The sequence below is a fragment of the Anguilla anguilla genome, chromosome 11, assembly GCF_013347855.1.
Source record: "Anguilla anguilla isolate fAngAng1 chromosome 11, fAngAng1.pri, whole genome shotgun sequence".
NCBI lineage: Eukaryota > Metazoa > Chordata > Actinopteri > Anguilliformes > Anguillidae > Anguilla > Anguilla anguilla.
The window spans coordinates 37018997-37045175 of record NC_049211.1 but is presented as its reverse complement, the minus strand read 5'-3'; the positions used below and the strand labels follow the sequence as shown (position 1 = coordinate 37045175).

The 26179-nt window shown below is 46.6% G+C and overlaps 1 protein-coding gene across 6 annotated transcripts in view; it reads right to left on the bottom strand.

Annotated features, from left to right (window-relative positions):
- LOC118207809 (6-phosphofructo-2-kinase/fructose-2,6-bisphosphatase-like) overlaps positions 1-24743 on the bottom strand; it is a 26398-nt gene extending 1655 nt beyond the window's left edge. The window contains exons 1-15 of one of the 6 annotated variants that reach the window (XR_004761461.1): positions 18598-18856; positions 13531-13656; positions 12397-12493; positions 12088-12154; positions 11362-11436; positions 11148-11204; positions 10362-10483; positions 5907-6114; positions 4658-4804; positions 4031-4135; positions 3722-3851; positions 2741-2803; positions 2348-2412; positions 1163-2036; positions 1-565 (exon numbers count right to left, since the gene is read on the bottom strand). The exon at positions 1-565 is cut by the window's left edge and continues 1655 nt beyond it. Coding sequence is in view for 5 of the 6 variants with exons in the window: in XM_035381871.1 (XP_035237762.1) it covers positions 1977-2036; positions 2348-2412; positions 2741-2803; positions 3722-3851; positions 4031-4135; positions 4658-4804; positions 5907-6114; positions 10362-10483; positions 11148-11204; positions 11362-11436; positions 12088-12154; positions 12397-12493; positions 13531-13656; positions 18598-18688 (1413 nt within the window). In the remaining variant the exon portion in view is untranslated. Of the gene's footprint in view, positions 2037-2347; positions 2413-2740; positions 2804-3721; positions 3852-4030; positions 4136-4657; positions 4805-5906; positions 6115-10361; positions 10484-11147; positions 11205-11359; positions 11437-12087; positions 12161-12396; positions 12494-13530; positions 13657-17203; positions 17400-18597; positions 18857-23836 lie in introns of those variants that run through there. The other 5 variants (XM_035381872.1, XM_035381871.1, XM_035381873.1 and 2 more) reach the window with 5 other exon arrangements.
- Between the last annotated feature and the right edge of the window lie 1436 nt (positions 24744-26179).

The following is a 26179-nucleotide window of genomic DNA, read 5'->3' as shown; positions in this document are numbered from 1 at the left end:
GCAGATCCATGTGTACTGTGTCACGTCTAATTACATCTACACACAAAACACTGACACACAAAAGCGCCATTAACCGCTAGGGGACAACCTAGTGCAGCTAATACATGCCCAACAAAAGTAAGGCTCAATATACAACACGTTTTTGTGAAACCATATTGCCATGTCTAATTTTTACAACAAATATTGCTTCAGGGTTTGTGCAATGTCGAGCAAGAAAATGTGACAGTATTATGTGAACCACACATTGCATTCTCTTCACTCATTGCTCAGCCAGTGTGGTGCACTTGCTGTGGACCCGACACAGGCAGGAAGGTCACATGACTTTCCGCATCACACCACTGGTCCACAGACCCCGAGGGCTTCCATGGGAAAGTGAAACACTGGGAAGGTGTTTTACTGGACAGTTCAAGCAGAGATAAGGGCGGCGTCCGAATCAGTGCACTCGCCTACTATTCAGTATAGCTGTTGAGTACACTGGATGACAAAGTTGTTAAGTAGGCAAAATTTTCTCTAAATGTAGTGTATTTGAAATCCCTCATATTTTGAGGACACAGTAGTTAGGAGGCTGATTTGGACACAGCCAAGAGCTTAACTGGGGGGGGGGGGGTGTGAGATTGGACTGGCACTCCGGAACAGACAATGCCAACAGTCAGATTCGATTATGTGCACCAACAGACAGCTTCAAGCTCCAGTTACAGATTCATAGTGATGACTGAAAAGACTGATGACTGTAACCTATGGATAACTGATCTGAGCTCAAGATTAAGGATGCTGTGGTGCAATATGGATTACTCACAGAGTTATATATGCAAGGTGCTGTTCTGCACAGACTAAATCCTACACTGGCTATACTGCCATGCTTTCATGACAGATGTGACTGACAGAACACAGTGGAACGCGATTGGCTGCGTAAAGGCCCCTCAGACTCACCAGAGGGGATTCCTTGAGTCTCTACCTTGACGGCCCTCGCCAAGCAGTGCGCCTGGATTATGAATGATGCATTAAATATGTTGCATAACTGGAGTCTTCTTCAGTCACAAATGGACAGAGTGGCAGGGGTGCGGGGGGGTGGGGGGTGTAGCAAGTCTGAACGTTTTTGTTCTGTATTCCACCTCTGCTGAAACGATTTTTAAAATTCTGCCTGTGTTCCACTTTCTGCCACCTGTCCAGAGCGCGATGGTCCTTTCACGTGGTCTGACTGGGCTGTAAAATCAATATTAACAACCGTATTTACAGCCACGCGAGAGGTCTTCCACTGCCTGGTATTCAAATGTAGTCTCTTCCCGTGCACACAGGTCTGTGGCCCAACTCTGCGGTTCACACACACTTAAATTCACATGAAGTATTCAACTAGGAGCTGTTTCATGCTGGGGTTTGCATATTTACAGAATGTGAGATTACTTTTTCATTTGGCAAGAGGAGCTCGAAGGAGAATGGACATGGACCTCAGGGCCTAACCCCACCCACGTTCACCCAGACGCAGTCACACGAAACCTCTTCTGACCTTGACTCCTCCCTGATTGGCCAGTTGGGTCAGGCAGTCAGAAGTAAAGTGCAACTCCAGCCTTCAGTCTGGGAAACATCCATGGAGCAGCTCCGGTCCTTGATTTGTCCATGTTTCGGTTCTCAGTTCTCAGACCACAGCCCCGCCCTCTCCTCTCCTCAGCTCCTCCCACAGCGTCCCTGACGCCCCCCCCCATGTCTCTTCATTCCATGGAAACATCCGACTCCTTCAGAGCACCTGTTCCCCTTAGTGCTGATGGGACAGGACGGACCTTCCTGAAAACTGGCAGAATGTCCCGGAAACCCTGAGAGGCATGAATGAGCCGCCATTTTGTGCTTCAAAAACGACTGCAACTGAACAGTCGTGTAATGCAAAAATAAGACCCGAGGTAAAAGGACAGGAACATAAAGATGTGTGGCTGAGGGGACAGTTGGCTTCACCCCCCCCCCCCTTTCTCTCCCCCCCCCCCCCTCTATATGTGCTCTGGGACGGTCAGCAGTGCCTCCTCTGGGTCGCGCGTCACATCCACGTTCTGCAGCACAAACAGGAAAGACAGGAGTAAGACACCTGAGGCCTGAACACTGGTTAATTCCATCTCTCTATCTCTCTCTCCCCCCTCCCTCTCTCCATATCTCTCTCTCTCTGTCTTTGTCTCTCTCCCCCTCCCTCTCTCTCTCCCTCTCTTCACCTCTCTCTCTCCCTCTCTCTCTCCCCCCCTCCCCCTCCCTCTCTCTTCCTCTCTCCATCTCTCTCTCTCACACTCTCCATCTCTCTGTCTCTCTCTCTCTCTCCCCTCCTCCGTCTCTCTCCCCCTCTCTCCCTCTCGCTCACACACGTACTCACCACAGGCTTGTCTCTGTGCGTGTTCACTGCTTCCACATTCAGAAAGATGGACTCCACCTTGCAGCCTGCGAGTGAAAGCCAGCGTGCGACACGTCATGTGACGTCAGCGAGTGTGCCAAACGCAGCATGTGACACGTCATGTGATGTCAGCGAGTGTGCAAAACGCAGCATGTGACACGTCATGTAACGTCAGCGAGTGTACAAAACGCAGCATGTGACATAGCTAAGTGTGTGACACACCACATGTGAAATCATTAGCAGGTGTGTCAAACAGGGTGTGACATCAGCAGATGTGTTAAAACGCAGAATGACACAGCCATCAGGTGCATGAGAAACGTGGTGTGTAACATCATTAGCATGTGTGTGAAACACGCCATGGAGAGGCTGGCTTACCGTAGGCCACAGGGGTGAGTTTCAGCACCGTGTGGAGAGGACACTTCAGGTACGGCAGCTCCACTATGGAGAGAGAGATGCATCTGTTACCTGCATTCTGTTAGCACCACACTTCTGTCGACTACCTGTGTCCTGTTTGTGCCATGCTAGCCGTGCTCTCTCGTTAGCGTAACTCTGCTGCCTGTATTAGCCATGCTCTCCCATTAGCGTAGCACTGCTGCCTATATTAGCCATGCTCTCTCGTTAGCATAACTCTGCTGCCTGTATTAGCCATGCTCTCTCATTAGCGTAACACTGCTGCCTGCATTAGCTGTGCTCTCTCATTAGTGTAACTCTGCTGCCTGTATTAGCCATGCTCTCTCATTAGCGTAACACTGCTGCCTGTATTAGCCGTGCTCTCCTGTTAGCATAACACTGCTGCCTGTATTAGCCGTGCTCTCCTGTTCGAGTAGGACGGAGTGTAGCACAGTGGGTAAGGAGCTGGGCTTGTAACCCAAAGGTCGTAGGTTCGATTCCCGGGTAAGGACACTGCCGTTGTACCCTTGAGCAAGGTACTTAATCTGCACTGCTTCAGTATATATCCAGCTGTATAAATGGATACAATGTAAAAGTTGTGTAAGTCGCTCTGGATAAGAGCGTCTGCTAAATGCCTGTAATGTAATGTAATGTAATGTAATGAGTAACTCTGCTGCCTGTATTAGCCGTGCTCTCCTGTTAGTGTAACTCTGCTGCCTGTATTAGCCGTGCTCTCCTGTTAGTGTAACACTGCTGCCTGTATTAGCCGTGCTCTCCTGTTAGTGTAACACTGCTACCTGTATTAGCCGTGCTCTCCTGTTAGTGTAACTCTGCTGCCTGTATTAGCCGTGCTCTCCTGTTAGTGTAACTCTGCTGCCTGTATTAGCCGTGCTCTCTCGTTAGTGTAACTCTGCTACCTGTATTAGCCGTGCTCTCTCGTTAGTGTAACTCTGCTGCCTGTGTTACCTGCGCTCTTGTCCAGGAAGTAGGCGAGCAGGCAGCGCATGACGGCCTGGTGACACACCACCAGCACATTCTCCTGGCGCTCCAGCTCCATGATCACCGGCTCTAACCGCTGCACCAGGTCCTCATAAGACTACATAAGAGACAGAGGCTGCGTGTGATGTGGGGTAACCCACAGACCACACACACACGCACGCACACACACACACAAACACACGCACACGCACACACACACACACACATACGCACATGCATGTGATGTGGGGCATGCGTTTGCTTGCACAGGAGAGACGGACAGTATTGGGGTCCTACCTCGCCCTTGGGGTAGCGGTAGCGGTATTTATCCTGGTCTCTCAGGGCAAACTCCTCCGGGTAGTGTTCCTGTATCTCCTCATAGGTCATGTCCTCACACACCCCCTGTACACAGCAAACAAGAGTCACACACACACTCACGCTCACTCCTGTACACAGCACAAAGAAGAGTCACACACGCACTCACACACACACCCTGTACACAACAAAGAGAGAGTCACACACACACACACACACACTCACGCTCACTCCCTGTACACAGCACAAAGAAGAGTCACACATGCACTCTCACACACATTCACACACACAAACACACACACACCCTGTACACAGCACAGAGAAGAGTCACACACACACACACACACCCTGTACACAGCACAGGGAAGAGTCACACACACACACACACAACCTGTACACAGCACAGAGTCACACACACACACACACACCCTGTACACAGCACAGAGAAGAGTCACACTCATACACACACACACGCACACGCACACACTCACACACACACACACACACACACCCTGTACACAGCACAGAGAAGAGTCACACTCATACACACACACACTCACACCCTGTACAGAGCACAGAGAAGAGTCACACACACACACACACACTCACAGCATCAATCTCATTGAGAGCTTTCCACTGCTCATAGGGCACCCCCAGGGCCTCGGCAGTCTGGATGGTCCTCTTCATGTGGCTGGTCCAGACCTTCAGGTCCCGGATCGACTGGCTCTGTATGAACCCTGCCAGAGCACAGGCAAACTGCAGACAGAGACCATAACCGTGAGTGTGTGTGTGTGTGTGTGTGTGTGTGAGTGTGTGAGTGGGTCTGTGTGTGTGTGTGTGTGTGTGTGTGTGGGTCTGTGTGTGTGAGTGTGTGTGTGTGTGTGGGTCTGTGTGTGAGTGTGTGTGTGTGTGGGTCTGTGTGTGTGTGTGTGTGTGGGTCTGTGTGTGTGTGTGTGTGTGGGTCTGTGTGTGTGAGTGTGTGTGTGTGTGTGAGTGTGTGTGTGTGTGTGTGTGTGTGTGTGTGTGAGCGGGTCTGTGTGTGTGTGAGTGTGTGTGTGAGCGGGTCTGTGTGTGTGTGTGTGTGTGTGTGTGAGTGTGTGAGTGGGTCTGTGTGTGTGTGTGTGGGTCTGTGTGTGAGTGTGTGTGTGTGTGTGTGTGTGTGTGTGTGAGTGTGTGAGTGGGTCTGTGTGTGTGTGAGTGGGTCTGTGTGTGTGTGTGTGTGTGGGTCTGTGTGTGTGTGGGTCTGTGTGTGAGTGTGTGTGTGTGTGTGTGTGTGTGTGTGTGAGTGTGTGAGTGGGTCTGTGTGTGTGTGAGTGTGTGTGTGTGAGTGGGTCTGTGTGTGTGTGTGTGTGTGTGTGGGTCTGTGTGTGTGAGTGTGTGTGTGTGTGTGGGTCTGTGTGTGAGTGTGTGTGTGTGTGTGTGTGTGTGTGTGTGTGTGTGAGTGTGTGTGTGAGCGGGTCTGTGTGTGTGTGAGTGTGTGTGTGAGCGGGTCTGTGTGTGTGTGTGTGTGTGGGTCTGTCTGTGTGTGTGAGTGTGTGTGTGTGAGAGTGGGTCTGTGTGTGTGAGTGTGAGCGGGTCTGTGTGTGTGTGTGTGTGTGTGTGAGTGGGTCTGTGTGTGGGTCTGTGTGTGTGTGTGAGTGAGTGTGTGTGTGTGTGTGAGTGTGTGTGTGTATGTGAGTGTGTGTGTGTGAGCGAGTGTGTGTGTGTTTTGTGAAGTTAATGTGAAGATTTGGAGAGGCTGTTGTGATACCCAACTGCTACTGTTCAAATTCCTGTTATTACCCCCTCCCCTCATTACCCCTCTGGCCTTACTACCCCTCACACATACCCCCTCTTCCTCCATCCCTTATTGCCCCACCTTGTTGCCCCGGGGGGAGAGGCCCGGGTCACCCCCGATGCGCCCCAGCAGGTTGAGCTCGCTCTCGCCATGGCGACAGAGGTAGATGGAGCGCGGCGTGACGTGGATGTTCATCAGGTAGTACACGATCCGGCTCTGGATGTGGTCCAGGACCCGGTTCACCAGGTACCGGGAGCCCACGTTAAAGATCTTTATATAGGACAAGTCCCTGGGAAGAGTGGGCGGGGAGGGGGGCGGGGGGAGGGGGGAGGGCGGGCAGAAAGGGCGAAATGCACACGTTAAGAACACATACGCACAATCTGGGCAGTGTACGGCCAATGGTACGCTAACAATCTGGCTTTGAGGGATTTTGCACTTCTCAATTTTTTATTAATTTTGCAAATAGCTTCTAGAAGTGCATAAATGAATTTTGTCTCACAGACAAAATCTATATTTATTTGGAAAAAAAAATAACCTAAAGGGTTTCGTAGAAATACAAGTAATGTATAGATTTTGTGAAAGTACATATTATCGGTCTCTGAGGACAAAACCGAAAGATAAAGGTTTATTCAAACAGTTTAACTGTCTCATGACCTTGCTGTATTTTTAATACAAACAGTAGACAAGCCCAAGTAAGAGGAAAAACAAACTCAAACAGGCTGGTGACCCTAACAAGCTTAAAATGTAAAAAGGTGAAAACGGACTTATGAAACACACCTATTCCTCCAAACGTACAGTATGTTCTACCCCACCCTACTCGCATAGTCTGTCAGTCAGGCTAATGCCCAGTGAAAAGGCTCATTCACAGTCCTGAGCTCGCTCAGTGTTTGTCTTGGTTGTGCACTTAATCTCTCCTTTAGCCACGTTAGCCTGTTGTGCCAACGGGTTTAGACCTGGTGGAAGTGAGGAAGCATTATGCTCCAGAGGAATCAAATTAACGTCGAAAAATGAAAAGTGACTCTTCAGGACCAGCGCTTGTCTTGAGTAACCATGTAAACCAGAGGTGGGCAATGAGGGTTGTATCAGTTTCTGGTTGTTATGCCAACTTCTAGTCGTAATTACTTAATTAGCCCTAACATTTACACCAACTGACATTTTAGCTGCATTTCTGGACAAGTGCATGGATGGCAGCCAAAGACTGTTCGTGTCTCTGTATGAAATGTTTTACTGTGATACAATCAACAAGTGAGCCAGTGTGTAAACAGCCAATTAGCTCATTTAGCCTCGGTAATTGGTTGAAACAAAAACCTACATACACAGTGGCCTTCTGGGACCAGAATGGCCCAGTCCCTGGTGTAAACACTGTTGTGAGAAAGAAGCATTTATTACATGTTCTGACATGTAAAAAGAAAATGGAGATAGCTAACTAGCAAATGTATGTAACAAACAAGCTGGTCTGTAATTTCTAAAAGTAAACCAAAGCTGGCCAGCATTCTAAATGAATGTACAGTGAGATCCATAATGTTCGGGACATTATTTTTCTTGATTTGGCTCTGTACTCCACAATTTTAGATTCATAATCAAATTCAGTTGCTTCCTTAGTGCAGGTATAAAAGAGCTTTCAGTATCTAGTCCTGATTCTAAGCTTTTAAATGCCGTTGTAGTGTTATTGGCATTGGTCAACATAAGGATCACAGTTGAGCCAATGAAAGTCAAGGAAGCTCAGAAATAAGAAAATAACAGTCAGAGACATAAGCTAAACCTCAGACTTACCAAAATCAACATCAAGAGCTCAGTAATCGTAAAGAAAAGACCTCTTACATTACATTACATTTATTTATTTGGGGAGACATAGCTCAGGAGGTAAGACCGATTGTCTGGCAGTCGGAGGGTTGCCGGTTCAAACCCCGCCCTGGGCGTGTCGAAGTGTCCTTGAGCAAGACACCTAACCACTAACTGCTCTGGCGAATGAGAGGCATCAATTGTAAAGCGCTTTGGATAAAAGCGCTATATAAATGCAGTCCATTTACCATTTGGCAGACGCTTTTATCCAAAGCGACGTACAAAAAGTGCATTTCATGGTCATAGACAACTGCTAAACACAGGTTCAGTAAGGTACAATACTTATTTTGTACAGCTATTTCTAGCCAAGAACACAGTTTAGTTCACACAGTGAACACTATTCAGACCTAACCTCTGCAAAGCCAACTAGGCAGAAGAATAAGATACAGTATTATGACAAATACAAATTACCAAAAAGAGCTGGGATGGGGCAACATGTAACAAGTGTCATGAAAAAGGGGGGGGGGGGAGAGACTTAGAGTGAAATATACAGCGTGGTGGTGGTTAGTCTAGGTATAGTCTGAAGAGATTAGTCTTCAGGCCACGGCGGAAGATGGGTAATGAGGGAGAGGTTCGGAGAGGGACGGGGAGTTCGTTCCACCACTGGGGAGCTAGGGTGGAGAAGCTCTGTGATCCCTTTGGGCGGGTGGGAGGGGTTACAAGGCGCCCTGCTGCCGCAGAGCGGAATGGTTGAGCAGGCACATAGAATCGAGTCATGTCCTGCAAGTAGATGGGGGCTGTCCTGTTGGCAGCAGTGTAGGCAAGGGTCAGGGCTTTGAACCTCTTCAGTACATAACCAAATAATTCTCACCATAATGAAGAAAACCCCCCCAAACACCTGTCTAGCAGATCAGAAACACGTTCTACTGTCCACAGAAGACTTCTGGAACAGAAATACAGAGGCTGCACTGCAAGATGCAAACCACTAGTTAGCTGCAAAAACAGAATGACCACGCTACATGACCAGGCTACAGTTTTGCTAAGAAGCACCTAAAAGAGCCTGCAGTGTTCTGTAAAAAGGTCTTGTGGACAGACGAGACCAAGATTCACTTGTATCAGAGTGATGGCAAGAGCAAAGAGTGGAAGCCAAAAGGAACTGCTCAAGACTCAAAGCACCCCCCTTCATCTCTGGGGGTGTTATGGCTAGGGCATATACAGCTGCCACAGATACTGGCTGACTGATTTAACTGCTGATAGCAGCAGCAGAATCAACTGCGATGAGTATAGAAGCATCTCATCTACTCAAGCAAATTCCTCCAAACTCATTGGATGGCGCTTCATCCTACAGCAAGACGATGATCCCAAGCATACAGCTAAAGCAACAAAGGCATTTTTCAAAGCCAAAAACCGGAAAATTATTGACTGGCCAAGTCATTCACCAACTGATTCCAACTGAACATGCTACCGCAGAGAAAACTGATGGCTGCAGTACAGGCCTGGTAGAGCACCACCAGAGAAGATACTCAGCACCTGAATGATGGCTATGGGTCACAGACTTCAAGCAGCCATTGCATGCAAAGGATAAGTGACAACGTGCTAAACATGACTAATTTACAGGGCTGGCCCGTGGTATAAACGGTCTATGCGGTTGTTTAGGGCCACAACCACTAGGGGGGACTACACAACCACGAGGGGGGGCCACACGATCCAATGTTCATCTAAGGTAAATAACGTTATTTTCGCAATTACGTTCATCCCCTATCGCGGAACTAGCGGTATAAATTGTAAACGGAATGGCAACCGAACATTTCGTAACAGTGTAATGTAAGAATGGTAAATGGTAAATGGACTGCACTTATATAGCGCTTTTATCCAAAGCGCTTTACAATTGATGCCTCTCATTCGCCAGAGCAGTTAGGGGTTAGGGGTTAGGTGTCTTGCTCAAGGACACTTCGACACGCCCAGGGTGGGGTTTGAACCGGCAACCCTCCGACTGCCAGACAATCGGTCTTACCTCCTGAGCTATGTCGCCCCCGGAGGGATTTTACCAAGTGAACAACGCCCCCCTCCCCTTGGTCGACAGAATCCAACACCCCCCCATGCCCCCCTACCCCCCCCCCCCCCCCCCCCCCGCGCTCGGACATATTTGCTTAGGGCCACCAAAAGCCTAGGGCCGGTCCTGCTAATTTAATTTACATAACGTGAATATGTCTCAAACATTATGGCGCCCTGAAATGGAGGGACTATGTATAGAAAGTGAAACAAAGGGTATAAAAATACCACTAAATAAAACCTGGGGGTGTGCATTTTAACCACATGAGATATGTTTGATTACAAACCTAAAATTGTGGAGTACAGAGCCAAAAAAAAAAAAAGGCCCAAAACATAATGGGGCTCACGGTATATATTGTAATACAGGTATTATAAATCTGTGATAAAAGCATGCTGGGGATGTAATGGACCCCCCTGGTACATGTGTGGTGTGGTGTGTACCATCACACCCCCGCCACAGACACAGATTTAAGAACCACGCTTTTCTGTATTATTCTCTACGGTTATATGAATACAAGCAATGGCTGCATCTCTGCATGTCCTGAGTCCTCCCTGAGTAATGTGTCTCCAGAGGGGGGGGGGGGTTTGGGGGGGGGGGGGAACTGGGGACGGCCACACCCTGCGGCGCCCGCAGAAGTCCTGAGGTGCGCGACACTGAAAGCCGCGACCCCCCCCCCCCCTGTTCGTCTGCCAGGGAGTCACCTGTCGGTGTCGTCGTCCAGGGGCACGTAGGTGAGCTTGTAGCACTCGATGCGCTTCAGGAAGTCCACCATCGCCTCCTCTTTGTCGCAGTCCTTGTAGTCCGGGCTGCTCAGCTTCACTTGCTGCGAAACACAACACCACGCAAAGCTTCTCAGTGATTGGCTCGTGTGTATCCATGGAAACTGGTTTCAGCACCCTGCGGTGACAGAGGCTGCTCGTGCCTCCCTGGGGGACGGGGGGGGGGACGGGGACGACGACGATGGAGCAGTCATGTTATGCAGTGTTAAATCTCCAGGGAGATGAAGGTCTAACACTGTTCAGTTCAGGCTAAGACTCAAAGCCCTACTTCTCCTTGAAAGGCTGTACATGAGGATATCCAAGGATTTATTTCCAACAAGACTGGGAAAGATAAGTTGGCAATAATAATAACAATAACAGTAGTAATAATAATAATGATCATTATAATATTATTTTTATATAACAGCTTTCTCTCACACAAAGCACTTCACAACAACTGAACTTGCAAAAAGAAAGATAAGAATAAAAGAACAAATAGATGTTAAACACACAACAGCTTAAAAATATATAATATAATGAAAAGAGCACTCAGTCAGTACAATCAGTAAAATAGAAACAAAAATAATGGAAAGGTATAAAATCATTCTAAAAACACATCACTGGACAGAAATTAGGGGGGTAGTGATGTGCCAGATTAAAAAGATGTGTTTTCAAGGCCGATTTAAACCTGGTTGATGAAAAAATTTGGAGAGAGATTCATTCCATTACCATGATGTTTGCTTCGATGATGTCCAGATCGTCACAGACGGACTCCACGAAAAAAACCTAGCGCACGGGAGACAGGTTTAAACCTCAGAGGGTACATCACCGGAGGAAGAGATCGTTCTGTTCACAGCTCAGCGGCGCTAGGATATCATTTCTGTTCAGCGCACTGCAGAGTGAAGCTCACCCGCAACGAGCCACTGATTGGCTAACGGCTCACCTTGTAGCCATTAGCTTTGGCAAAACTCAGGATGTCCTCTCTGCGATCCCGGGTGGTATTGGTGGCGTCAAATACCTGGGGAGGGGGGATATCAGAGCTGATCAATATGACCAATCAGTGGCTCACTGTTGATGATGACAAGCATACATGCAAGACATTTAACCATACTCATACACACACACACACGCGTGCGCGCGCGCACATACATTTACTCTCTTCATTTTTAACCGAAAATTATTTTTAGTATTGTTTAGTTTTTTCCCATAATGATTTTCTGTATAACCTAACATCTTTTTTTTTATCCTCTGCACTGTGTGTCTTATCCTGATTTCCTTGTGACCTTGGGTATCCTGAAAGGTGCTTTATAAATAAAATGTATTATCAATATTATTATTATTATTATTGCTCATCTCTAAATTGCCCATAGGTATGAGTGTTGAGTGAATGGTGTGTGTGTCCTGTGATAGATTGGCTTCCTGTCCAGGGTGTATTCCTGCCTCTTGCCCAATTGCACGCTGGGATAGACTCCAGCACCCCCGCGACCCTGCTCAGGATAAGTGGGTATAGATAATGGATGGATGGATGGATGGACGGATGGATGGATGGATGAACTGGATGGATGGATGGATGGATGGATGGACGGATGGATCGATGGATGGACGGACTGAATGAATGGATGGATGGATGGATGGGTGGATGGATTATTATTGTTGTTGCTGAACTCACCGCCACTTGGCCCTGCTCTTGAGTGAAGTAGGCGCAGATGTCCTTCAGCGCAGTCACAGCACAGGCACTGAACACACAAGGGCGCAGGTAGACTGTGAACGCTGCTACTGAACATCACAGCCAATTAACGCCACTCAACGCGCCGACGTAACCAAACACCACTGCCAAAAGTATAAATTCAACTTTATGACTTAAAACTACAACTGAACATCAAGACTGAACACACTCAGAAACCTGAAGGCAGAACGCAGAACATTAGCGCTGAACATTAGCACCGTCACGCGGCTTGGCACTTCCTGTTCCTCTTACTTGCGAATCTTCATGGCTTCCTCGTTGTCAGAACGGAAGAACTCGAAGGTCTTATAGGTCTGGACAGCTTCCCTGCGATACTGACCCAGGTTAAACACTGACAGGGAGAGAGGGACGAAAAGGAGAGAGAGAAAAGAAATGAGCATGCGAGAGTGAGAGGAAACTCATTCTCAATTAACGCAATGTGTAATACATGCTTCTGATATGAGCAAGTGACCTAACCATCCACAGGACCCCTTTCAGGGTATATCCCGTTACTGTATGACTACGCATCTCTGGCTGGCTCTGAGAGAAGGCCACTGTTCATACAGATACAGGGCACAGTGTGTGAGTGAGGCAGAGATCAGAGAGTGGGCGGAGCATGCGCAGTGTGTGGGTGGGGCAGAGTTCAGAGAGTGGGTGGAGCATGCGCAGTGTGTGGGTGGGGCAGAGATCAGAGAGTGGGTGGAGCATGCGCAGTGTGTGAGTGGGGCAGAGATCAGAGAGTGGGCGGAGCATGCGCAGTGTGTGAGTGGGGCAGAGATCAGAGAGTGGGCGGAGCATGCGCAGTGTGTGGGTGGGGCAGAGATCAGAGAGTGGGCGGAGCACGCGCAGTGTGTGGGTGGGGTAGAGATCAGAGAGTGGGTGGAGCATGCGCAGTGTGTGGGTGGGGCAGAGATCAGAGAGTGGGCAGAGCAAGCGCAGTGTGTGGGTGGGGCAGAGTTCAGAGAGTGGGCGGAGCATGCACAGTGTGTGGGTGGGGCAGAGATCAGAGAGTGGGCGGAGCAAGGGCAGTGTGTGGGTGGGGCAGAGATCAGAGAATGGGTGGAGCATGCGCAGTGTGTGGGTGGGGCAGAGATCAGAGAGTGGGCGGAGCAAGGGCAGTGTGTGGGTGGGGCAGAGATCAGAGAGTGGGTGGAGCATGCGCAGTGTGTGGGTGGGGCAGAGATCAGAGAGTGGGTGGAGCATGCGCAGTGTGTGGGTGGGGCAGAGATCAGAGAGTGGGCGGAGCAAGCGCAGTGTGTGGGTGGGGCAGAGATCAGAGAGTGGGCGGAGCAAGCGCAGTGTGTGGGTGGGGCAGAGATCAGAGAGTGGGCGGAGCATGCGCAGTGTGTGGGTGGGGCAGAGATCAGAGAGTGGGCGGAGCATGCTCACCTTTGGTGGGCACACCGATCCAGTTCAGGTAGCGCGTGAGCTTCTTGGAGATGTAGGTCTTCCCCCGGGCAGGCAGCCCCACCATCACGATCAGAGTGGGCGAGTTGGTGAACTGCGGCACGGAGGCTGAAACACACCGGAAACACGTCATAATGCACGCACACACACACACACACACACACACACACACATGCGTACACACACACTCACACACACACACACACACACACACACGTACACGTACACACACACACACACACACACACACACACGTACCGAACACACACACACACACGCACACACGTACCGAACACACACACACACACACACACACACACACGCACCGAACACCCACACACACACACACGTACCGAACACACACACAGACACGTACCGAACACACACACACGTGCGCAATGAGCAGGACATACAATCAAGCACAGAAAACAGATGCACTCACACATAACATGTGCTGTGCAGATGTGCAAGCAGAGAACGTACTTAACCTGTATTTCAGGAACCCCGCGCCCCAAACCCCACCCCACCCTCCCCGGTGACCACGGGCATAGACCACTGGGTGTGAGGTGTGTTGTAACATGTTCCCATGCACACTGTTCAGTTCAGTGTCCCCAGAACACAGTGACCTTGGCAACGTCCACGAAACTGCGCCGTCCTCCATGGGTTAGTGACCTCCTGGGAACAGTGAGGGAGGGGAGGGGCCCTCCACCCACACAGCCAAATCAGGGGACACCTCCACCCACACAGCAAAATCAGGGGACACCTCCACCCACACAGCCAATCAGGGGACACCTCCACCCACACAAGCTCAGGAGGTGTCAATGCAGCTTTAATACAAGTGCGTTATCACGGATCACCATTGTGGTAGCAATGCAGTCCACTACAAAATACATGAATATCAGTTGTTATAACTGTAATAAATCAGAAGCAGCGACACAATTAAGCCTTATCAAGCTAATGACCACTCATGCATAAAGGCAAGCATTAAAATGAAAGAGTCACACAACGTCCATTGGTAAAACATTCTAAAATACAATAAATATTAGACTGAAGGGAATGTCATTAAAGAATACGATGTGGGAAAGCCAGTCATATCAAAAAGGGTCAAAACAAAATCTAATACCTTTCAAGGGGCCTAACGATTACTGAAATGGAGGAATACTGCTTGGAAATATCATAAAAAACAATACTGAGATGAAAATTAGTTGGTTTGAAAACTTGTCATTATCTTTAGCAAAATATGTTTTATAGCTACAAAAGGAGTAGTCCATTTTCAAAACAAAGCTACTGTATGTGGAAGTAGCCTATACAGCCTCACTACACCACCGATATTATATACCGACGGAGCACTGATATCTCCAGTACTGGCTCTCTATAGCACTCATATCTGCTGTTATACTCACACAACCTCAGAAAGAGTTATAGAAGAACCACACTTGCAGTCCGGTATTTTCAATCAATGAAGGACCCAAGATCTTAAAACTGGAGCATTTTGGCATCGTTTTTAAACGACATACAACTTCCTGTCAACTAGATAACCACATGCCTTCTGTCTCTTCTGTTGTTTTATTCCTGTAGATTATTTATCTTGATTTTCTTGTTCAGAGTGGCTTGCAATGTGGCCTGGCGCTTTAAACACCATGGCAACAATGCAAGCGCAGGTAGAGAGCAGACCTGGGGTCAGATAAGTGACATTTCCACTCTTCAGAAGCAGCTCAAATTCTAAAATGCTCCTGCAGACCCCCGAGAACCTCACATTAAACTTCTTTGTGTGGCGGAAATGGATGTTTCTTTTCAAACTGTCTGCAATCTCCAGGAAGCTTACAGGTGTCTAAGGGTTAACACTAGAAAGGCCAGAACCAACGCCATAGGGCATTTGGACTTTAAAATGCAAATTAGCCCAACAATGCAATAACCGCCTCCTTCCACGACTTCTCCTAAACAGCTGGGATTAAAATAACTGCATTGTTAGAATTCTTTTTAAAAAGTCAAGTCATTAAAGAACTACGGGCATTTTGAGCCATTTCCTTCACAAAACCCCCCTGCCAGACTATAGGTAACAGGTGCTGCTACACAGGTGTGAATGGGTTGCCCTCCTCTCCAGCACGCTATTCAGCAACTGATTAATCGATGCGTTGATACAAATTGCTGGGTCAAGCGCTATCGAAACGAATTTTTCACAAATAATCACACAAAATTAATTCACTGCAATCGTTTGACGAAGATGCTTTACTTTGACTACTGGACTTCAGCGTGGGGATCAATAATTGTGGGCATTGTACTCAGAGAAATGGTGGGTTTATAACTGTGTAGAGAGGACGCCTCAGACATACTTCCAGTTTTATCACTCACACGGTAAACTCTGAACAAACTACAGGATGGAAAAATCACACAAGCGAATGGGACCAGGGGAAGCACTGGAATTGCAGATGAGTGACTTCATCGTGGACCTGGCACGCCAGCTGGGTTAAAGTTACATGAACTCGAAGACAGAAGCAGCAGCCGCCAAAAGCAGCCAAGATCACAATCACCTCACTGACCCAGAAAACGCGAATGCAGTCAGAATAAGGCTAACGTTGTGAAATGCAATCGATGTGCTGTGCGATCCCTGCTCGCGCAAACAACCAAAGCAGCGCGGTCCCCTGTGCCACTGATGAGCAGGAGGACAGAGACCGTACATTACACTGCAGAAGCTCAGTCGACACAGCAGGAGCAAGGGAAGGGAGAAGCAGGCAGAATTTGTTATGACTTAGGAAATAACTTTTTTTTTTTTAAATATTGCTCTTTGTATTTCTTCAACTACTTTCTCCATTTGTGTTGTGCTTGTTTTGCACTTACAACTTCTCAATGCGCCTCAAACACACCCTGGCTCTTATTCCCTCACCTATATGAAAAAACTGATATACAAATCAGAAATAAAAATGTCGAAATTGATACAGTCCTGACTTTAATTTAAAGAAAATAGTTTTGTAACATAATCTTTCATAATCTTTATGAAATATAGGTTGCAGGGGGTGCTGAAATCGATGCTGTAATGCTGTAATGCCACAAGGCATCGGGCTTGGTGGTTTAAGGCAGTAAAAAAGCGCGGCCTTTCTAAAGTTAAAGTATTTCAAACTATTCTATTTATAGGACTGGCACAATGGGCAGTAACACTACAACATGAGTATGAAGCTGAAAAATCATAATATAGGATCAGTTAACATGTTAAGCATAAGAGAAACACATTAGTATGATGGCATCATACTAATGTGCCGTAAAGCCAAACACTACAAGATCAACACTGGCTCAGACTGACGTTCACATGATGCCAGAACGTTAGGCCACAATTGGCTGTATCACAAAAAGGCCTGGGTCCTAGCGCCGGGGGGTGTGGCCATCCCCGTTTTACGCACATGGGCCATGCGAGGAGACAAGGGTCCAGACAGGAAGTGATGCGTGGGCCCAGAGTAATGGTGAGGATGGGACACGAGTCCAATCCGGAGCACCCATCTCTCCATGATCACCGCTCTACAGCGCCCCCTGTCCTTCACTGCCGGTATAGCCTCTCTCGTGCTGATATCTCCTCACTACACCACCGATATTATATACCGACGGAGCACTGATATCTCCAGTACTGGCTCTCTATAGCACTCATATCTGCTATTATACTCACGCGACCTCAGAAAGAGTTATAGAAGAACCACACTTGCAGTCCGGTATTTTCATATATCTTATTTCTTATATCCCCCTCTCTCGTTCTCTCAGATACGCACACACACACAAGCACACGCATGCATACACACACGCACACACACATGCATACACGCACACGCACGCACGCACGCACTCACACACTCACACACGCCCACACACACTCACACACTCACTCAGTCACTCACTCACGCACGCACAGACGCATGCACACACACACACACACACACACACACACACACACACAAGCACACGCATGCACACACACACGCACACACACATGCATACACACACACGCACGCACGCACACACTCACGCCCACACACACACATACTACACACACACTCACACACACACACACTCAGTCACTCACTCACGCGCGCACAGACACATGCACACACACACACACACACAGTGGACATAAAGTCCTATGGGGTAAAGGGGACAGCAGGATCCAGGTCTGGGTTCGAAGGGTAACCAGCTCCATGGAGACCAGCTCGTCCCCGAATCTGGGCACTGCCCATGGGCGATCCTCTGTGCAGGACTGTGATTTGTCAGGACTACAAGCCCCTCCTGTCCCAAAAAAACCTCCATCCACGGCATGACATTTGTCCCAATTTACACTGTGTCAAAGCTCTTGGAAGAACGAAAAAGACACACTCCAGGTACTACTGGATTTTCGGTCCATGCAAACTACAACATTAAGCGAAGAGATTTAAGTAATATTTGATTGATAATGCCTAAGCAGTCAAGAAAGTATTATTATATTTTTCTCAAACAGGACATAATAATTTTTCAAAAACAAATTGTTTGATATGACACTATCCTCAATTAACATGGTTCTGATGGACTAAAACCTGACCACAAGTTGCAGACACCATTTTCAATAACATGCATCTTGCCATTTTATCCTCTCACCCCAACACACCCCCAACACGACAACTGCCCTGCTACTCGTGGGCCACATACCCCCAACACTATAACTGCCCTGATACGGGTGAGCCACATACCCCCAACACTACAACTGCCCTGATACGCGTGAGCCACTCAAACACAGCTGGGGAAGTGGGGATTCAGAAGGACAGAGAGAAAAGAAAAGAGGGAAAATGTGATTTATTTGTTATTGCAGCAAGAGTATTTTTTCAAGCTTTGAGAAGGGGAGATGGGGCCAAAGCAGATTTTTTATTTTTTTAAAATGAAAAAGGAAAGGGATTAAAGAAGGACAGAGTGCACGGGAGAGAAAGAAAGATGACAGAGGGAGGGAAAAGAGAAAGACAAAGACAGGAGAATAAACTTATTGTACGTCGCTTTGGATGAAAGTGCCTGCCAAATGAATGTCGCAATGCCTGCACTCACAGCCTCTCCTCCGGTTCAGCTTGTTGCTCATCCATGGGACCCAGATCTTCAGCAGCGGAGTCTGGGTCAGCTCAGCCTGCGCTTTCGACATCTCTGCGCCCGAAAAAGCCGGCGTTCAGCGGCTCGCAGGGTCCGACTGAGCACGTGCGAGCGTGTGCATGCGTATGAATGAGGGAGAGGGAACTCCACCGCAGGGTTGCCACATTCGCTAAAAACTCCCCGTGCGACTCACGGCCATGCTCAGGCGAAGAAGCTAAAACCATGAGCATTCAGTTAAAATAGAACCAAACTCTTGAATCCCCCCCCCCCCAATAAACTTGTTAAGACAAGTCCCACCCCAAGGTCCTTACAACAAGCAGAAATATTATTTTGCCTCAGGAATGAGCCCATCCAGCTGTTTCAAAGCAAGATGATTTCTGTTATTTTGTATGCAATTTCAGAAAGAAAGAAAAGGCCAAATGACAGTTGGATTTTAAATCCCAGAAGCTGCAATTTAAATTTAAAGACACCTGAAAATCTGAGATGAAGTCAGACACAATTCATCTATTAGGCTAAACAAAAAAAAACCTGGCAACCTTACTCTACAGTTCAGTGCAGCCAAGTGAACCCTGATCACCTGACTGTGCTGAAGGAGAGGGAGGCGGGCACATGGCTGACATGACATGAGGAGAGAGGGTGGAGTAAGGGGGTAGAGCCACAGTGATTAACCCCTTGTGTGCCTCCCTCTCTCTCCCTCCCTATATATATATCTCTCTATATATATAGTGCCCTCCAAATGTATGGCAACGATAGAGTGAAATTTGTTATTTTTGCTACATACATAAAGCATTCATGTATGTTTCATATCGTTCACCTTTTTACAGAAATAGCTTTTTTTGTGCTGAGTCCCCCCATTTTTATCTATGTAAAAATTAATTAGTGAATGACTGACAGGTGTTACCGGTTACTCAGGTGCTTTGCATGAGAGCATGGGAGCAGCTTTGCATAAAGAGCACTGAGTGTCTAGTCGTGGTTTCAGTCTGTGTTTTCGTCTGGAGATTTTGCATTTGGAGTCAGATGCACATTGCCTGTGTCATAAAAGCACACATATGGGTTACACTACATGCCTGTAATGGTGTTCTGGTGTGTTTCGGCCTAACCCAAACCATGAAAAACAGCCCCAGAATATTATTCCGCCTGTTCCAAACAATGCACCATGCATCTGAGCAGGTAACATTCACCTGGCATTCGCCAAACTCAGACTGCCAGATAGTGAAGCGTGATTCATCGCCCCAGAGAACACGTTTCCACTGCTCCAGAGTCCAATGGCGGTGTGCTTTACACCACTTCAGCCGACACTTGGCATTGCGGGTGGTAATCTTAGGCTTGTGTACAGCTGCTTGGCCATGGAAACCCTTTTCATGAAGCTCCCAATGAACAATGCTTGTGCTGACGTTACTTCCAGAGGCAGTCTGGAACTCAGTAGTGAGTGCTGTCAACTGAGGACAGATGATTTCTATGCGCTACGCACTTTAGCGCTTGGCAGACCGATTCTGTGAGCTTGTGTGGCCTACCGTTTCCCGGCTGAGCTGCTGTAGCTCCTAGACGTTTCCACTTCAAAATAAAAGCACAGTTGACTGGAGCAGCTCTAACAGGACAGAAATTTGACAAACCGCCTTGCTGAAAAGGTGGCATCCTATGACAGTGCGACATTGAGAGAGACTGAGCATTTCAGTACAACCTCTTTTACTGCCAATGTTTGTCTATGGAGATTGCATGGTTGTATGCTTGATTTTATGCACCAGTTAGCAAAGGGTGTGGCAGAAGTGGCTGAACCTACTAATTGTAATGGGTGTCTACATACTTTTGGCCATGTAGTATACATATACATGTGTACACTTACACACAAAGAGACGCTTCCCAATAACCCTGCAATACTGCAGCAACCCTTCCCCATAACCCTGCAATACTGCAGCAACTCTTCCCCATAACCCTGCAATACTGCACAGAGACTCTTCCCCATAACCCTGCAATACTGCAGTAACTCTTCCCCATAACCCTGCAAAACTACACTGATACTGTTCCCCATAACCCTGCAATACTGCACAAAGTCTCTTCCCCATAGTGCTGTGGAGCAGGGCCGGAGGAGAGGGTCTGTAATGAATGCTGTGCAGCCTTGCTTGAGCACAGGAAAGCTGTATGTTGCTGTGGAGACGCACAGGGGCTCTGCGTAGTCTTCAGAAGGAGTGTGGCCTAACCCTTAATCATGAAAAACAGGTGGCCTTAATGACATCAACACAGCACTTCACTCCGGAGCGTCTCACGGGGTAAATATTAGGACACTAACGTGATTAAAGGCTCAGACTACAGGCACAGACAAACTGGCAAGACACAGACTGTAACCCTGCAAAAGCCATTCCTCTGGATTTCAATGGGCCACAGTCCTGAAGCACCGACAGTCTGCCCTAGTGCATGGAGGGGCAGTGGCTATGATAGCCTGGGACAGTCCAACACTCTCACGAAAGTTAAAAACTATAAGGCTGTGTTATACAAGGCTAGTTCAGATCACACACCAGTGAGGGGTGTGGCTGAGCAAATGTCACAGAACACAGCCGTGCTGTGACATCGGAAGGGGTTGGGTTTTAGCCAACGTCAGAATACGGTGAGAGTTTCTCCACTGTTTTGGGTTTCAAGGAGCATATTCCACCACTAGGGGGCAAGATGTGAAAAGACGGGACTTTGGGATGTGTAGGGCATGGAGGGGAAAGGCTGACAGAAGACCTGCAGTTGCCAGGGGCAACCCTCCCGTCAGGGTGCGAGTTCCAGTGATGAATTGACGGAATGAAGGAGCCTTGGCCTTGGCTGCTCTGCTGAACCAGCACCAGGGTGTTGAATTTTCACTGCGCTGCACACGCTCAGTACATGTATGACACGTGAATGCCACGTGAAGCCAAGGTCCAGTGATCAGGACTACAGTCAAACCTAGGCTGCTCGACTGTGGCAAAAATCATAATCACGATTATTTTGGTCAATATTGAGATCACAGTTATTTAATACGATTACTCATTGACTTTGGAAACATCATGCATTTATCGAACTTTAAAAAAAAAAAAAAACTTTTTAACAGTGGATTTCCTTGACTTTAAATATAATTCAACTGAAAAACAAATTTTTTAAAAATGTAAAAAAAAAAAATGAGATAAGTAAAATAAATAATATATAATGTATAAATAAATATACATTTAAATAAATAATATAAAAATAAGAAATAAAAATGAATTAGATCAAAATACATAAGATCAACTATGTTGCAGTGCACTTCCACAACCTACTGAAGACTACTAAACATATATTCAATATATAAAAATAATAAATAAAAATAAATTAGATAATCTTGATTATCTTGTTTTCATGATCGTTGGAAGCCAAAATCGTAATTGAAAATAAAATTTGATTAATCGCCCAGCCCTAGTCGAGCATCAGGCTGTTCACACAGGAGGTTAGCGGTCTGTCCACCCTGTACAGCAATCTGTCAGTATTTCACTGAATATGCCCAGTGTAGAATCAACGTGTCTGTACTGCGTAGACTCAACGTGCCTGTACTGTGTAGAATCAATTGGTCTGTACTGTGTAGACTCGACGTGTCTATACTGTGTAGACTCGACGTGCCTGTACTGTGTCGAATCAAATGGTCTGTACTGTGTAGACTCAACATGTCTGTACTGTGTAGAATCAACGTGTCTGTACTGCGTAGACTCAACGTGCCTGTACTGTGTAGAATCAATTGGTCTGTACTGTGTAGACTCGACGTGTCTATACTGTGTAGACTCGACGTGCCTGTACTGTGTCGAATCAAATGGTCTGTACTGTGTAGACTCAACGTGCCTGTACTGTGTAGACTCAACGTGCCTGTACTGTGTAGAATCAATTGGTCTGTACTGTGTAGACTCGACGTGCCTGTACTGTGTAGAATCAATTGGTCTGTACTGTGTAGACTCGACGTGTCTGTACTGTGTAGAATCAACGTGTCTGTACTGCGTAGACTCAACGTGCCTGTACTGTGTAGAATCAATTGGTCTGTACTGTGTAGAATCAATTGGTCTGTACTGTGTAGACTCGACGTGTCTGTACTGTGCAGACTCAACATGTCTGCACTGTGTAGACTCGACGTGTCTGTACTGTGTAGACTCAACAGGTCTGTATTGTGTAGACTCGACGTGTCTGTACATTTTCAACTTATCATGCCTTACCAGCACAAAAGTGGTAAGAGCGTCATTTACATTTTACATATTACATATAGAAAAGATTTTACTGGACTTACTGTTTATGTTACGCAACAAACACCCAATTAACCACGTCCACTGAAAATCTGGCGTTTGGCCAAGGGGGACAGCAAGCCGATTGCGGCACCAGCTTTTATACGGTTTTTTTCCCCCCTTTTTTGCAAGAATCATTAAAAATATTGCTCGATCGTTTGTGAATGCAAAAAATATTAAAACAACACGTCAGCAAATAATTCTGAGATTTCAGTTTCCTGGACCTTTAAGCAAAAGAAAAGCTGATCGTTCGCTACAAAGCGTGAAGCTTGACGTGCGCGTCCACGTGAACGTGGGTCGAAATCAGCAGGGGAATCGAAAACGGCACAACGCTGGATGCGGAAGCGCGGTTGAGAAAGTCGGTTCCAAGATTACACGAACCGTTTCATTGTCCAGCATTACAATATGGTCGCGGTGTCTTCTTAAATATAGACTGCGAATTAAGATCACAATGCGCAAACGCTAGAGTGCATTCACAGAATAATGTATAGCCTACTTCGCAAGAACGGAGAAGTAAACGCGCAGGCTAAACAAAAGATTCAGAGGAAAATAAAGCAGAGATACATGTGATTCCTTAACCATCTGGCCACGTCGCAGCATTTCCTCTACAGCTGCAGATCCCGGGGGGAAGTGGGGGGATGCAGGGTGGACATGTACCCCTCCACACACATACCACCCCCAAATTTAAGAAAACATCTGATGGTCACCGTCAATATTATCATGTTGTCCTTGGTGGTATTGTCAGTGTCTCCCCGAAAAAACCCCAAAAGAAAATGTCCTGTTTGTTTTCACCCCGAAAGTCAACGTCCTTGGCTGACCCCAGGCTTTTAGCGGTCATCCGGCAAAACAGTTCAGTTAGCAAAATGAGTTCAATTAAAGCCTGCACACTGGACCACCAACAAACACCACTATAGACATTCCGGGTGAATAAGTAGGCTACTCACCATGTGGACGCTGAAAGCGTGGGATTTGCGGGGTTTCGGCCATGGTTGTGCACAAGGGCTACAACTAGGAGAGGGTCTTTCAGTCGATGTAATCCAGATCAGTGTGAGGAGTTTTATTTATTGTATTTTAAAGGACTATTTATTCCTCGTGCAGTACAGTATCCGTCACCGCATGCTGTCATTCGTAGTGCACATGCTGTTATTGTGTTGGAGAAATTGGAGTGTGGCTCACGCTGTCTTCGCCCTGTGCCTGCGACCCCCCTCCCCAGACTGCTTCTAATCGCTCACGACGCTAAGCGTAGCCAACCCCCATAGATACTATTTCCATGGCAATGGCCAGAGCTTGACCAGTGACCACAGGATATCTCCGTTTCAAAAAGAGGTTGGAAGCATCAATAGCAAGGGGGTAAATACAACTGGGTGGACAGTGCCTGCCGTTTTCCTCCGCTTTACAGAGGCGTCGATTGTGTGATGTTGGCTCCATCTGCTGCTACCGGAGAGCTTTGTTGTTGAAAGAAGAGAAGGAAAATAACTGATTGCTGCCGCCTTTGGACTGAGCTGTTCGATATGAATTCGCTACCGTCACGATTGAAATGTGTGTCTGAAATGTGTGTGCAGCATGCTGGAAGTGTCCAGTTAATGAGGTGTAACATTTAGCAAGTTGACTAACACTGAACTTTGCTGAATACAAAACAGGCCGAAGAACTGTGGCGAATGGCTACATTCATTTCTAATCACTTAAATGCCCCATTCAATATTACGAGATAGGCCTACCTAATAGCTGAATTAATATTTATTTATAATTTTCCGCATTATCCTCTTCACCGCAAGGATTTGTCTTGTTATTAATCGAATAGTTATATGAATAAAGATACTGTTGACTCAGATTCGATAACACCGCAGGGCTGCTATTGCCCCCATTTTACACAACATCACAAACAGCGTTAATATTAATGAGCTGTGACGTAGTGGTGGCATCACGCACTTCCTCAGTGTCGTGGCGGCACAGACAAACATCACAGTCAATAGTCGCACTTATCTTACTGTGCTACAAGCTGGTCCCAGGCAGGAGTGACTACGCTAAAACCATTATACACTCTTTACAAACAATCTGTGAAAATTCTTGATAAAAAACAAGAATGTCATTGTACCATCATTCAAAAGTACAATTTATTGACCTTTGACAGTTTTCTTTGTTTTGCAGATACGTGCCTGATGTGGGAAATTAATTCATGATCTTGCGCCACCACCACTTAAACAATGTGTGTCATTGTGCAGGAACAATGCTAGGGAGACCAGGGCATCTGTCAGAGGTGACTGCTCGGCTAAATTTAGGAAAACTGCTTTCAGACAATCAGCATTTTCAGTCAGAGCAGCAGATAAATGGAACTCAATTCCCACCCATATCAGAGAATGCACAAGCTTCAGTATTTTTAAAACAACACTTAAAACATGGGTTAAGACAAACCAATCATGTGATCACTGATCTAAACCTTTATATGGAACCAATTGTTTTCCAACATGGAGAGTATGTAAAGTATATTTTGTATGATGTTGTTTTATATGTGATGCATTGTTTGTAAATTTTATTGTTTTTAATTGTTTGTATTGTATTGTTTGTATTATACTGTATTGTTTTTAATATTTTCCTGCCCAGGGACTGCAGATGTAAATTAGCTATATAGCTAACTCTGGCCCAACGGTTGTGTTGTGTATGGCTCCTGTTAAATAAATAAACTAAACTAAACTGAATTACTGTTCTGCATGAAGAAAAGGAAACAGCAAAGTAAACAAACTGAACTTATTTTCCTGTGACAGTTTAGACAATAACATAAATATATTATGGATTTTTAAATATTATTTTATGCCGCTCTGGAAAACCAATATTAAATGGACATATAAGCACTTTTTTTTCTTGATTTCTAACACAGCCAAGCAATTTCCAGATATGAAATTTAATCGCCAAAATTACAATAACAAAAACAGAAAAAGACATATCTCTTAATGTTTATATTCTATATATTCTATATTGTATGTCTAATCTTCTGACACCAGATGAAAACGCACCTGTTTAGACTGACCATGAAGCCCTACGTATGCAAAATTTAACACAACCCCCAGCTAATTGGTTACTTAAAGTACTACATCGTCAATGTTTTTGTTTTGGGTTTTTTTTTTTTTGCATCTACTTTAGCCTTCAGTGTTATGTTGCAGGCTTATGTGAAGACTGCTACTATTGGTTGTGCCTCTACTTAAGGGCATCTGTGACAGGCCTAAATATAGCAACAACCACTGCAGCAACAACAGCAACAACAACAATAAAGTATAATACAGTGCCGTGAA